Source organism: Aptenodytes forsteri, unplaced genomic scaffold (assembly GCF_000699145.1).
Source record: "Aptenodytes forsteri isolate BGI_AS27 unplaced genomic scaffold, ASM69914v1 Scaffold54, whole genome shotgun sequence".
In the NCBI taxonomy this organism is placed as follows: domain Eukaryota; kingdom Metazoa; phylum Chordata; class Aves; order Sphenisciformes; family Spheniscidae; genus Aptenodytes; species Aptenodytes forsteri.
The window spans coordinates 11,749,053-11,762,103 of NW_008796044.1; the positions used below are offsets into that span (position 1 = coordinate 11,749,053).

At 47.5% G+C, this 13,051-nt stretch overlaps 1 protein-coding gene and 1 long non-coding RNA gene across 2 annotated transcripts in view; both read left to right on the top strand.

Moving 5' to 3' along the window:
• Window positions 1-3,931, top strand: part of FAM114A2 (family with sequence similarity 114 member A2) — a 10,633-nt gene extending 6,702 nt beyond the window's left edge. The window contains exons 9-14 of the mRNA XM_009285809.2: window positions 295-374; window positions 1,086-1,214; window positions 1,434-1,573; window positions 2,378-2,450; window positions 3,030-3,083; window positions 3,818-3,931. Of these exons, the coding sequence (XP_009284084.1) occupies window positions 295-374; window positions 1,086-1,214; window positions 1,434-1,573; window positions 2,378-2,450; window positions 3,030-3,083; window positions 3,818-3,919 (578 nt within the window). The 3' untranslated portion in view covers window positions 3,920-3,931. The remainder of the gene's footprint in view (window positions 1-294; window positions 375-1,085; window positions 1,215-1,433; window positions 1,574-2,377; window positions 2,451-3,029; window positions 3,084-3,817) is intronic.
• Window positions 3,932-8,491: 4,560 nt separating this feature from the next.
• Window positions 8,492-11,012, top strand: LOC103904363. Its single transcript, XR_657898.1, has 3 exons — window positions 8,492-8,591; window positions 10,826-10,886; window positions 10,982-11,012. It is a non-coding gene; the product is annotated as an uncharacterized LOC103904363 (long non-coding RNA).
• Window positions 11,013-13,051: the final 2,039 nt, after the last annotated feature.

Sequence of the window (13,051 nt, forward strand, 5' to 3'; positions counted from 1 at the left end):
TGAAAAAAAAAAAAAAAAAAAAAAAAAAAAAAAAAAAAAAAAAAAAAAAAAATATTTACCTTAGCTACAAGACCAGAATTACGAAGGTGGCACTGGTGTCTCCACCTTTTCAGAACTTACCTTATAAATTGTATTTAAGAGACCAGGTTTGATTCGTTCTTGCCTGAGATGATGATTCAAAGAGAAATAAAGGAAACAGTTGACAGACTTGTGCAGAACTAGCTGTGCATTGAAGTGCTGCTTATTCCTGTATCTGTCCTTTGTGTGGATTCTTTAACCTTTCCTGTCCTTTAGGAGATGAGGAGTTCACAAAGGAAGTAACAGAATTGTTTTCAGAACTGCGTATCTCCTCAAAGCCGGACAAACTGATCCTGGTGAGTTATTTCCCATCTTCTAAAAGCTGGAGAGATTCCTCACAGGAACTGCTGCTCGGTCCTGCTTTGCTTGTGAAAATATCAAATGCATAAAAACAAGCCGTGTTTTAGATCCTTTGACAATAGTAAGCAAAAGAGATGGGCCTTTTCCTTTGACTTTATGGGGCAAAATCGTGTTCTGTAACGTCTTTGGCTCTGAATCGGTAGACACCAGCGTGTCTTTGCCCTGTCACTGGGCAGTAATAAGTGGTGGCAAAGGTAACCGGGAGCAGTAAGCCTTCAGCCACTGCGATGAAATCAACCTACAGTCATGAATTGAAGCCCTGCTCTTGGTACAAAGCAGCTGGTTTTACTACGTTCAGAGGTTGGTATGAAGTAGAATTGCCTTTCTTGCCTTCATTTCACTACCCTTCAGATCCACCAAGTGGCAGCAGCATTCTGCAGACATGTTTTTAAAGCACCTCTGTTAGTCATGATCTTGCTGGTAAACTCCAGCACCCAGTGCTAGAGAAATGACTGCCCTCAACTACATCAGTGCAGCCAACCCTCTACAAAGTTCTGAAGGCACTAGGATCATTTGTCCTCGTTCTTCTCACTAGCTCAGAAGTCGTAGCTGTTTCCTTCCTCTAGAGAGATCTAATACTCCATGTTTTGTGGTGTGCGGGAGGGCTTCATTCCAATCATTAAATACTATGGCACATTTTCATACAGGTGAGGACATCTGCTCATGAATGGATAACACGATTCAACAGTAGTCTTCCTAAAGAAGAAGAAGAGGATGAAGAAAACCAAGAAGTAGAATCCAGAGATGGTGACCATGATGCTAAAAAATCAGTAGAGGTAACTGAGTAAGGAAGGAAGAGAATATCTGACCGCAGAGTGTTTATCTGGCTGCTACGTTACAGTTATGATTCCCAGAGTTTATGGGTTTCTATTTCTGTGCAGATTCTGAGGTCTGAAAGGGCAGTGTAGTGATAGTATGTTGTGTCATTCACTTGTTTTAAATAATAAAAGCTGCTAGTTCTTGTATGGTATGGGAAATCTTTTTAACTCTTGCAGGATATTCATGCATTTGCCATAAGAAGTCTGGCTGAACTGACAGCATGCTCCATTGAAATGTTTCACAAAACTGCAGCTTTGTTTCTACATGGTCAGAAACAAGAGGTGACAGCCACAGACAGAGCCAAGTCCCTTTCACAGTAAGTTCATCTTTTAGTAAATGCGTAGCATATAATTACTTACATACTGATTAAACGGTCTAATAATTCTTCGCAAATCCATGGCATGCAGGGCTCTTGAATTCTGCGTATGTGTTCAAAGTTGCAATGGGTGGCATCACTACCTTCCAGCAGAATTCAGCTGTCTCTTTTTCCAGCTTAAAGGCGTTTCTTGATAAGAAAGAGGAAACACTACTTGAAAACTTTTATATAGCCAAGAATGCTTGTCCTAAGCTTGTGCTAGTTAGTAGATAGACATTTAAAATATGACAAAGCAATTGTATAAAAGTGATTCTTAATTACCACTTTGTCAATCATTTAGTATGTTAGGTATGTGATATTGTAAAATTACTGCACTAATTAGTAGACTGGTCTTACCAATAATGATGACATGAGAATTTTCTTTTATGTCAGGAGGCATTTGGCAAGTGTATGAAATATGCAGTATTTTCTAATTCAGAAAATGACACTTGTCAGTAAAAAAGGCAAGTTAGTACTGTTCCTTCTTGAATGGATGTGTCTGTCCTCTGAATGCTGTTTCAGATCTTCAGCTTTAATTATTTATTTTGCCATCTTTCCTCTCCCTAATTTATTTGGGGAACTCCTGGATCTTCATACACTGTTTATGTGCTCTATATCATCTTTGGTTTAATTTAGCTTTATATGCATGGAAACAAGGTATTTGTGTTTTAGAGGAATGCTAAAAGAAAGTTATTCTTGATGCTAAAAGAAAGTTATTCTTGTAGACTGTATTTACTACGTGGTTTTCCCACTCTTCTTCCACAGAATGACGATTGCTTTGTGTAAAGAACTGTCAGCTTTCTCTAAGGAGTTTACTACGTGCTTAACGACTGCAGGGGTAAGAGTTACACCATAGTTCTTAGGAATGAGATGTGGTTAGTTGATTACAGCCCTGGGATCTTCACCGCGAAGTGCTTTTCGTGTTTACACATTTATATATGCAGTTTCCTGCCCTGTGAGCTGATTTCTAGGTCAGCGTTCCCCAAACTGTGGCAGCTGAATGTATGCTGAGCTTTTGAATGCCTCCTGCTGCCTTCAGCCTGGCACAGAGTGGGGGTGGGAATTGGTGCTGACAGTACTCAGGAGACAGAAGAAAATAAGGTTTGTGATCCTGTAGTGGATTTTCCAAAACACTCGGGTGTTACTGGAGATTAATATTATCTCTAAATTCTCCAGTTGTCCACAGTTCATTTGAAGATGTAATGTGTGTATTCATACATGACTTGTGTTGGGCACATGTGGGTTACTTTGTTCTTATTTGCATGCTACAGGGCAGGTCCTCTGCAGCTTGTGACTTGGCTTTCCTACAGTCAAGGGAGCAATGGTGATTTTAAACTTACTGCGGATTTAGCTTTATCTTGCTTGAAGAAATGTGATCAAATTTTCAATCAGGATAATATATGTCTGATCTCTGCAGGTCAAAGAGAAAGCAGATGTGCTTAATCCCTTAATCACGGGAGTGTTTTTGGAGGTCAGTTATGCTAAAGTTAAAACTTTAAGCTAATACTTAAAAAATAGATATGCGGGTTTTTTTCCACTTAGTATCCTTATGCATGCCAAGTTCTCTAACCCATGGTCTAAGATTCTGCTTACCTTTCTAATAACTTAAAAGTTTTATTAAATGTCTGTAGATTTGCACAAGAGATGAGTTACTTAGTGAAGAGTGAGCCTGATGTGGTCTCAGCTGACAGTTATGATGGGTCAGAAGACACATATTAAATTCAGCAGTCTGGATTTCTAGAATTTAAGTGTCCATGGTCAAACTTTAGACAAGCTCTGAAATTAGCGTGCAAGAGTCCCAACGCTTCCTAGCTGTTAAATTGGTTCTCAATGCTTGTAAACTTCTGAGGTGTGGTAGGAAATGGGTGTTTCCTATTGGTGTGTTCTTCCTTCCTGCCACAGCATGCTTATGCTTCACTTTGAAGTAAATTCTTCTCATCTGTAATTGAAAACAGTATCCTGCATTTGGATTGCACCTGATCTTGTTTGGCAGTTTTTAAGCCAGTTGCTTTTTTGCCTAGTGGCATAAAGCCCCTCAAAAACTCAATATTAAATTGATTTCTAGAATGAAGCCTTAAAAATCCAACAAGCACTAGGCTTCTGTTTATGTGCATTAATCAATGCTGTTTGAAGTGAGTATGTGGTTAGTAAAGCTGATTGGTAGCATAATTATTAATGTGTGTATTTTGATTTTTGTTTTCACAGGCTTCAAACAGTGCTTCATATATCCAAGATGCCTTCCAGCTCTTGCTGCCTGTGCTGCAGATCTCTCTTATTGAGGCTAGAACGGAACTATCACAGCAATAAAAATCCTTCTAATTAAGAACTTTTCGACCTTCCCACTTTGTAGTTTCCATGCTGGAGAATGATGTAACGACTGTTATTAAAGGGAAAAAGATTAACTCTGATCGCTGCTACTGCAAGAACGGTGATTAAATGCAGTCTGGCAATGACAGCTCTTACAGCACATTGTGAGATGTGATTAGCGTAGTCCAGGCTGGTGGACAACGTGACAGACTTAAAGTGCAGATTGCTTCTCTGTTTTCATGGACTGTCTGTATCTTTTCACGGAAATCCCTCTGCTGTATGTGTTAACAAGCTCTTTGGAGAAGCTCTCTGGACTGTGAAGACAATGCTGGAGAAAAGATTAGCAGCTGGATAGTTAGAGTTAGCTAAAATCATGGTGTGATTTTTAAGTCAGAGAGACATAATTAGGTTCCTGATAGCTCTGCGTTGGTGTTGAAGTGAATATTGGATAGGAGGTGCAAGAAAAGGCAAATATTTATTATTATGAACCCTGCAACTTCTAGGCTGGAAAGAATAGAGCGGAGAGGATTCCTTATCGAGCCATTGTTGCTGAAGAGAAGCCCCGGCTTCCTGAAGATGTCTGTTAATGACTCAGGGATGTGGGACGGGGACTCTCACTAGGGTGCTGTTTCTCATTCTCTTGCAGAGTGCTTGCTTCAGCACAAGCTGGGAAAATGTTGATCTGGCCCTAAGAATGTGGGTACTTTTCTTTATAGCAATAAATGAGAACTGGCTAAAAGGAATTTGTTCGTGTTTGGGCAATTTAATGAGAGAATTTAGCAGGAGGACTCCCCTTTTTCAGTGCAGCTTGACATGTCAGCCACAGACTGTTCACAAACTCAGATACTGCTTTTCTCCTGTTTCTGTGTAAAAACACTACAATGCAATGCTCCTTCTTGGAAGGTATATTAAAGTGGGGGGAGAGAAAGCAATTTGGTTCTGTTAGCGGGAGTCCTAATTTGTCTCAGAAGCTGCTCCACATATGGTATCTGTTTCTTTGTGCTGTGAAAGTTCCCTGCTTTGTTCCTTTTTGCAATTTCTATCTTTTGAGCCTGCCCATGGGGAGGGAGCAGCCTCTGTTGGAATCACAAGAGCAGAAATGCACAGCGAAAATGGAACTTCAAGAAGTCCAGAATAGCTAACCAGAGGTGACTGAGTGTCACACCTGCCTCTCTACTTGCTCATTGGTAACAATGATGCTCAAATCCCATTTTGAAAATCCTCTGGGTTTTAGCAGGTCTAGCACATTTCTGCTGTACTGAAGGCTTAACATTCCTCTGCCCTATTTGTGCAGTAGAGAATTGTCTTTATTACTAGAATACCTTTTGGCTAATGTTCCTCTGATTTTTATATATATGGAAAAAGGCTAACCAGTCCTGGTTAGACTGGTCAGATCTCTAAAGAGAGAGCCTTTTTTTGCATTGTAAAGAATACTAGACTTGAAAGGAGTGTGTCTGGGCTAAAAAATCTGCACTACAATAAACTATTTTTTTTTTCCTTTTTTATGTTGATAGCATTATTAAAGAAAGGATTTGTTTTGACAACCATTTCAGTTAAGAGCTATCAAGATAGCAATGGGCACGAATGAAATGAGGGGAAAGAACTGCGTCTTTTTTCTTCTCAGCCCTGACTGGTTTGTGGGGCAGGGCTGGGAGCTGGGGCATTTCTCATGGCAGGGTACTGTCTCATAGGAAAGAGGGCTCTGAACCCTGGCTGGGGAGTGAGAGCTCCCACAGCCGAGCTCCCAATTCCTGCATCAGTGCAAAATGGCAGCTTTGCTCCTGCCGCAAAGCCAAAATTTACAGAAATGTCAGAAGAGAAGAAATAAAGATAACGGGGTTTTATGAAGCAGCAGCTGCTTTTCTTGCAGATAAATTCTACTGACCTGCAGTGCTTTAGTGTAGAGTAGTTTAATAATTAAAGGAAATGAGGTGATTTTTTTTTTAAATGCAGATGGTAATTCTTTCAGTCATATGCCCACCTGGATTTTTTTTATAGCAGCCAATAATCAGCTGTGCACCAGCTTCACCTGTGTGCCAGTGCAGGGGCTGCAATAGATAGCCAACAAGAACAGCTCCACAGTTGCTGAAATCTTCCTACCCAAAGGAGTCATCAGAATTCAGCATCCAACTGTCTGGAGGTCTTACTGCTCTGCCTTGCCTTGCGTGTGAGCCTAATGAGAGCTGGCAGTAATTTGAGCACTTCTGGTAGTGTTTGGGGAGGTGAGAGGTGGCTGAGAATAGATAAGAGTTAGCGAAGATGCTGGCAGTGACTTGGAGGGGGAAAAAAAAAAAAGCTTCCACAATGATTTTCTTTCCTTGGGAGAGTTTCTGTTACTCGCAGCTGTAAAAGCTGCTTCCTGGCAGCTGCTGTGGAAAGGCTTAAAACGTAAGCCCCTGATGGGCTTTGGGGCTTGCTCCTAGCCCTTGCCCAGCCAGCTTCCCAGGGACTCATTTTTCATTATTAAAACGCGCACGTTCAGTAGCAGCAAAACCTCTGACACAGGCGGGATGAGCAGTTGTCCTCGTTTGGAAGAAGCAGCAGCTACTGGTTGCCACTGGTGGCCCCGAGCAAGGGGACAGCTGTCCCAGGTCACCCGCAGCACAAATTAAACGGCCTGACTCCGAGGCAGGAAGGGGAAGAGAGCTCTGGCATTTCTTTCCCCGGTGTGCATGCTGGGTCCTAAATAAACAGTGGTCTACGATGATGTGATTTAAGCAGAGAGATTGGTCTTCTGTAGCCAAAGGCTCCTTAGCACAGAAATGAAGGACATAAGTGCCCAGTACTGTGCTAATTAATGTTTTCTGGGAGTGTTGCTAGTCCCTCGCAACTCTGCACGTTGATAGCAGCGCAGAGGTGGCCATGCGCTGGTGTTTCGGGTGCTGGCTGGCAGGTTGCTTTCCTTCCTTCAGGGGCAGCTCTGTGCCCGCTGCAGGGTGAGAGCAGAGCCCATGCAGTTTGCGGGCTGGGACCTGGAAGTAGCTGTGGCTGCCACCCTCCGCTGTCCTGCTGGGTGGTGGCAGCCACCCCTGTGCTGTAAGATGCTGCTGACTGCAGCCTGGCCCGATGGCCGGGGCAGTCCCTGAGAGCTGGTTAGCTGGGATGACGCTTTGTGTCCCCGTGTCCAGGGAGCGGTGGCAGGGCTGTCCCCTGAGCTGCTCTAACTGGAGGATGCTGCAGGTTTAGGTCCCTCATATCAGAGTACTGAGAGCCCGGCTGGGGCTGGCAGGGAGCGAGCAATGACGTCCCCAGTTAGAAATAAGATCGAACGTGGTGTTTGTGGGGGAGGATCCTCGTAAGGTGGCAGGAGCTGCTCAGAGGAGTGGGGTTGGATGCCAGCCGGTCCCGACACCAAACAGCCTCCCTGGATCTGTTCCAGGGTCCCGCACTGTGCTCCCTGAGCACGTCTCCACCGAGCTCCTGCACTGTACCCTGAGTTCCCTGGCTGCATCGACCTGGCGGCTGCATCGCGCTGGGACAGGTGAGATTGCTGCCATCATTTACCCCAAGACTGAGTGCTGGTCACCGGGAGTTCCCTGAATGATTCGTGCATGAGCTGAAGCATCTCTGCTAGAAAGCACCACCGCTATTGATTGCAAAATTGGCAGCAACAGGGACTCTGCTACCAGCTTTGTTGAGCTGCTCCAGGGTTTATCCACCCTTGCTGTTAAAACCCATCCCTTATTTCTGATCTAAACCTGCCGAGCGAACTCTTGCTCTGCATTTGGGGCTGGGGCAGACATGGCCAGGTTTTTGGGAGAGTGACTTACGCAGGGAGCAAGCAGCTGTGTAGGAGTTACCCAGGGTTAGTCTCACTCGGTGGGAGGGGGCTCCATACACGCTGCAATTACTGTAAATTAAAGTAAAATGACTGTGGGAACAACTTTGTTGTAGAGTTGAAGGCTTTAAATGGGGCAAATCTTGCAGGAGAGGTAATACCTTTTATTAGGTGAAGAAAACAAATTAGCTTTCAGGTACACAAGCCCTTCTTGACATTGTTGTTACCTGTTATTATCCCATATTGGTGCTATTAGAAATGAGGGCATTGCGTTAGAGGGGAAGCACGTTATGCAAGTGTTTAGACCTGCTGGTAACTGCTCTCTGCTGACAGGTATTTGCTTAATGATATGTTGGAGTGAAAGCCAGCAGCAAGGACAAGCATCAGAGGGAGCTGGCAGTGCTGAGCTCTGCCTGGTCTGGCCTTGTCTGGACCTCCTGGAGCAGCCTGACACCTCGCACCAAGAGGGGAGCAAGGACCTGCTGGAGGTTCCTCCCACTGTGGTTTTAAGGACACCCCCAAATCCCCTCTTCTCTGCTTCAGACAGGGTCCTGGCCATAGCACATTCCCAGATTGAGTTCCCGGTGCCCCCACTGGTCCTGGGGCTGGTCCCTGTGGGTGTCTGCAGCCTCCAGAGCTGCCCTGGCTTGCTTGCAAAGGGTCAGGAGGTCTTTCTGCTCCTGCCCACACTGGAGGCAATGTCTGTGAGCCTCTTGCAGGTACAAATGGGACTGGTCATGTTCCCGGTGTCATGTGCTGCCTGTGGCGGGTGGCAGAGCCAGTTTTTCTGCTCTGAAAGTGGGACTGGGGAGGAGACCGCAACACTCAAATACCCAGATCCCTGGTAGCTGCCAGCCAGGTGTTGAGGAGACCGCTTGCCTTTTTCAGCTCCAGGTAAGGTGCTTTCCTGTCTCCCTCATGTCATCGAGGGGATTTACAGAGTCGCCTATCAATTTTACGAGCTGGAGAAGCAGAAGGGGAGGGCAGGGTGAAGCAGAGGGTGTAGAAGGAGCATCCCTGGGATGGCTCGCATTCCGTGTGGTCTTGGGGATGGGAATCGGGCATCATGCCTGAGCCTCGTGGGAAGCACTTCAGTCCTCTGGGTGAGATGGGAGCAGGCACAAATACTGTGACATGTAAGCCCATAGTGCCTGGGGGGGTAAGGCCATCTGAGCTATTGCACCTGGTGGGGTATGAATACGCAGGTTTGCTTCATTAGCCAGAGATCTGATCCATGTGCACCTCATGCTTTGCTCGGCTGTGGAGAACAATTGCAAATTGTCAGTGAGGACCATAGAGCTGGTGGCGGGGTTTTGCTGGTTTGACTGCCTGGGCTTTAGGGAACCAGCTCATCTGGGGCAAGGAGACCTGCCTGCCCGAAATGCCGGGTGGCTGAGGCTCCGAAGGAACAGGCAGAACTGGATCTACTGGTCTGTGATGGAGGGGGGGGGCATCATCTGAGCCACCACCTAAGGCAGGGGCTGCACAGGGCGATGGGTGGCATCCCCCAGACAGGAGCACAGCAGAGTCTCGGGGTGGGGGAGCCCACTCCATCTCTTGGAAATTGGCTAGGTTGGTTGCCAGGGACAGGATTACCGGTGCGGTGGGGAATTAGAGAGTTGTAACCCCCCCAGTGGCATTTCTTAGCATGCGCTGGGGAAGCACTACCCCTTCCCAGCCCTGGCTGCTGGGCTTTGGTCTGGTTGCCCATCTCTTAGTGCAAAGCTTGAGGTCTATCTCTGTGTACCTCTGTGTACCTTGTGCCTTTCCTATCTGCTCACCCCCCGGCAGTGAAGGCACAAGGCAGGGACATCCCCTGCAGATCTGGGGCTGGGCACATGCCGCAGGAGCTGCGGAGCAGCTTTGGTGCATAGGACCTGGGGTCAGGGCATCAGCTACACCTGCACCTTCCCAAGGGCTGCCTTTTCTTTTCTTAATGTTTGATTCTGCACCTTCCCAGGGGCTGCCTTTTCTTTTCTTAATGTTTGATTATTTTTAATGATTTTAGATTAAAATGTAACTATATTTTCAATTAGTAGATGCACTTCTTAATTACAGAGATGAATTAGATTACCGTTCATTATTAATTAGATTTTAACTTTGCACTGATTACGCCTTTTATCAGCCACTTCCCTCACTCCTGCCCTCCCCGTCCAACCTGCCTCTCCCCCGATGCCGCCCCAAACCCCACTGCTTCCCGCTGCCCTGCAGCATCCCAGGGGTTTTAAAACCTATCTAGAAAATACAAATCAATGTTACTGGCTCAGAGGCTGCGACCGGCTCTTTTAAAAGCCCAAATACCAACCAGATGATGTCATTTTGTGGCTAAAAAAAACATTAAAAGAAAGCATTCATATCCTGCGTCCCTCCGTCAGTGGCTGGAAGAGAAACTGTTTCCAAATTACCTGCTGCGGCAGGGGAACGACCTGCTCTTCCCCGCGAGCAGAAGAGACCCGGTCCCTTGCCCCTGCTGCCTTCCCTCTGCCCCGTTTTGCCGTTTGTGTATGAGAGGGAGGGTTTGACCTGCCTGGGCTATTTCATGGACTTTGTTTGGTCCTGCTATTTTTAAAGCAAGCTCTCTTTCTTTTCATCTGTCACCTTTCAGGCACCTAATCAATGCTCGGAGTTTTCTTGCTGTTGCTCTCGGCTTCTCTTCTGCTCGCCGCTGTCTCCGTCTCCGTCTCCCTCCCTGCCATGGCCCTGTACCTGGGGGAGGTCTCATTTGTGCCGGGGCTTCCTGGGAGCCCCAGCGCCTGCTCTCTATTGATTCATCCTCATTTAATTTTAAATATTTCTGTAATTTGCACCTGCTCACGGGGGGGTTAAGGCATGTCCCTGCACATTTGCCCTGAGATTTCTCTCTCTGGCTCCGTCACTCTCGCCTTTCTGCTTCCCCAGGTGGGGGGCAGTGGGTGCTGCCCGGATGGGCACAAGGTCTAATCCTTTTTTTTTCTGGAGGCCACAGACTGCTTTACCCCTTTCCCTGCTGTTTTGGGGGGAAGTGTACAGGGCCTCTTCTCTGTAGACGAGAAAACTGAATGGTGGGGTCCAGGGAGGTGTTTTCATCCCTGAAAAGCTCACCTTACTCCACCCTCCAGTTGTTCCTTCATGTCCTCTCTGTGCCATAGGTGTGACGGTCTCGTGCCCCAGACCCCTCTGGCTGCGGTGAAATGTCGACAATTCTGAAATGTGAGTGTTTGGTGTGAACCCAGGGGGACCTGCTGGGTTTGTGTGTGCTGGATGCTGCACGCTGGCAAAGAACCTTCCTCTGTGCCCTGTTGTAGGGTTTGGACGGGAAGATAAGGAGAGAGAGGAGAAGGAAAAGGACAAGGAAGAAGTAAAGGAAGAAGAGGAGAAGGAAAAGACCGAGGAAGAAAAAGAGGAGGACAAGAAGAAGAGGAAGAAGACGGAGGAAGAGGAAAAGGTAGGGGAATGATGGAGTTTTCTGCAGATCAGCTGCTGAACCGTTTGCCAGGGGGTTTCCAGCCCCAAAGTCCCCAGCGTGCTGCTCAGGGTGAGCCCAGCACTTCCCAAACCATCTGATGCCAGGGACCATGCTGGTGACCCCCTGGACCAACTGTGCCACTGGCTGTGCAGTGTCTGTGGGGCACCCAGTACCCTGAGCACCCGCTGCCCAGCATGCGGCAGGATGGGGCCAGCTCTGGCAAGGAGGATCGGTGTCCCAGGGGGAGGCAGGCAACTACAGAGTATGGCCACCTCTGCAGCTGAGCACGGTGCGGCAGGGACGTGAACGATGCAGAGCTCCCAGGTTACCACTGAGCCCTGTGGAGAAGAATGCTTGGCACAGGCAGGCACGGGTGGCAGCCAGGGTTTGTAGGGTGTTAGAAAGCACCAGCCCCAAATGATTTACAACCTGGCTGTGAAGGGAAGGGAAGCTGTGTCTGACCCATGGCAACCCCATACCTCTGACAGATGGAGCTAGGCTGTGGACAGCCTAGAAATGAGGACATGAGGAAAAATTTCTTTACTGAAAGAGTGGTTAAACATTGGAACAGGCTGCCCAGGGAGGTGGTTGAGTCCCCATCCCTGGAAGTATTTAAAAGACGTGTAGATGCGGTACTTAGGGATGTGGTTTAGTGGGCATGGTGGTGTTGGGTTGACGGTTGGACTCGATGATCTTAGAGGTCTTTTCCAACCTTAATGATTCTATGATTCTATGAAATCACACTGTGTATGTGGCTTTTCCATTGACAGACAGCTCTTTCTTTGCTCGCAATATTCCTAGTTGGTTCTCCCTCCTTTTCCTCCTATTTCAACTCAGATGAGATGCTGCTGTGGACAGCGATGCTGTCTGCGCTGCACACATCACCAAATCCTTGCTCTTGGTTCTGGAGATCTCTGCAAGGCCATGGGCACACATGGGTCCACAGCAGCACTAGCGCTGCAAAGCCTGCTCGAGATACCCACAAGACCAGACATCTTTCTGACTCGAGGCTCTAGGTTGAACAGCAAACGGGGTGTCAGGGTCCCCGGTGATGCTTGTCCTTCTCTCTTCACCCCTGCAGGGGGATGGGGAAGAGGACAGGAGGAGCAGCAGCAGCTCTGACTGTGACTCGGAGGGGGTAACCACATCAACAGCTCTGTGCTGGGACCTGGCTGGCCCAAGGGATTTGAACCTGCAAACCCCTGTGTGGGTGCTGGTTGTGGGTGCTATTGAATACCTACGGGTACCAGGGGATGGGAAACAAAACACCCAGCACTCCCCTCATATGGTGTCCCTTTTCTTTTTGTTCCTGCCCCAGGACCATGGCAGTGACAAGAACGATGAGAAGGAAGATGAAGATTAAACTTTCCGTGCTGGAGCGGCAGTGCGTGCCCTGGGCATGCCGAGGAGATGGGGATGCAAAAGGCAGCACGTGCTGGAGGGGGCCTGGGCCACTTTTAGCCAAATAAAGGTGTTTGTGGGCTCCAAAGAGAAATGCTATTTATTCATCCAGTCACACTGCCTACCCAGTCCTACCTGTCCCTCCTGAGAAGGAAACAGCCGAGGAAAGGCAATAGGCAGGGAGCCGGGATCTGGGAGAGTACAGGCACGTTTTGCTCAAGACCATGGAAGAGTCTGGAGAGAAATCCAGGGGCTCTGGCTGCCTGGGTTTGCATAGTCCCCCAAAATTAGGTAGTACTAATGTCCTCCCTGTCTCCTCCACGTTGCCTCCTATGGGATGGAGCAGCCTGAGCGGGGACAGGCGGGCTGTGCAAAAGGCGGCTCCAGACGCCTGGGGCTGTGCTGAGCTGTTAACAACTGACTGCGATTTCAAATTTATCAAAAACATATGAAAAGCAGTTACAGGCGAAAAAAAGCCCCCCCCCTCCCCCCCAACCTCCCTTTCTGC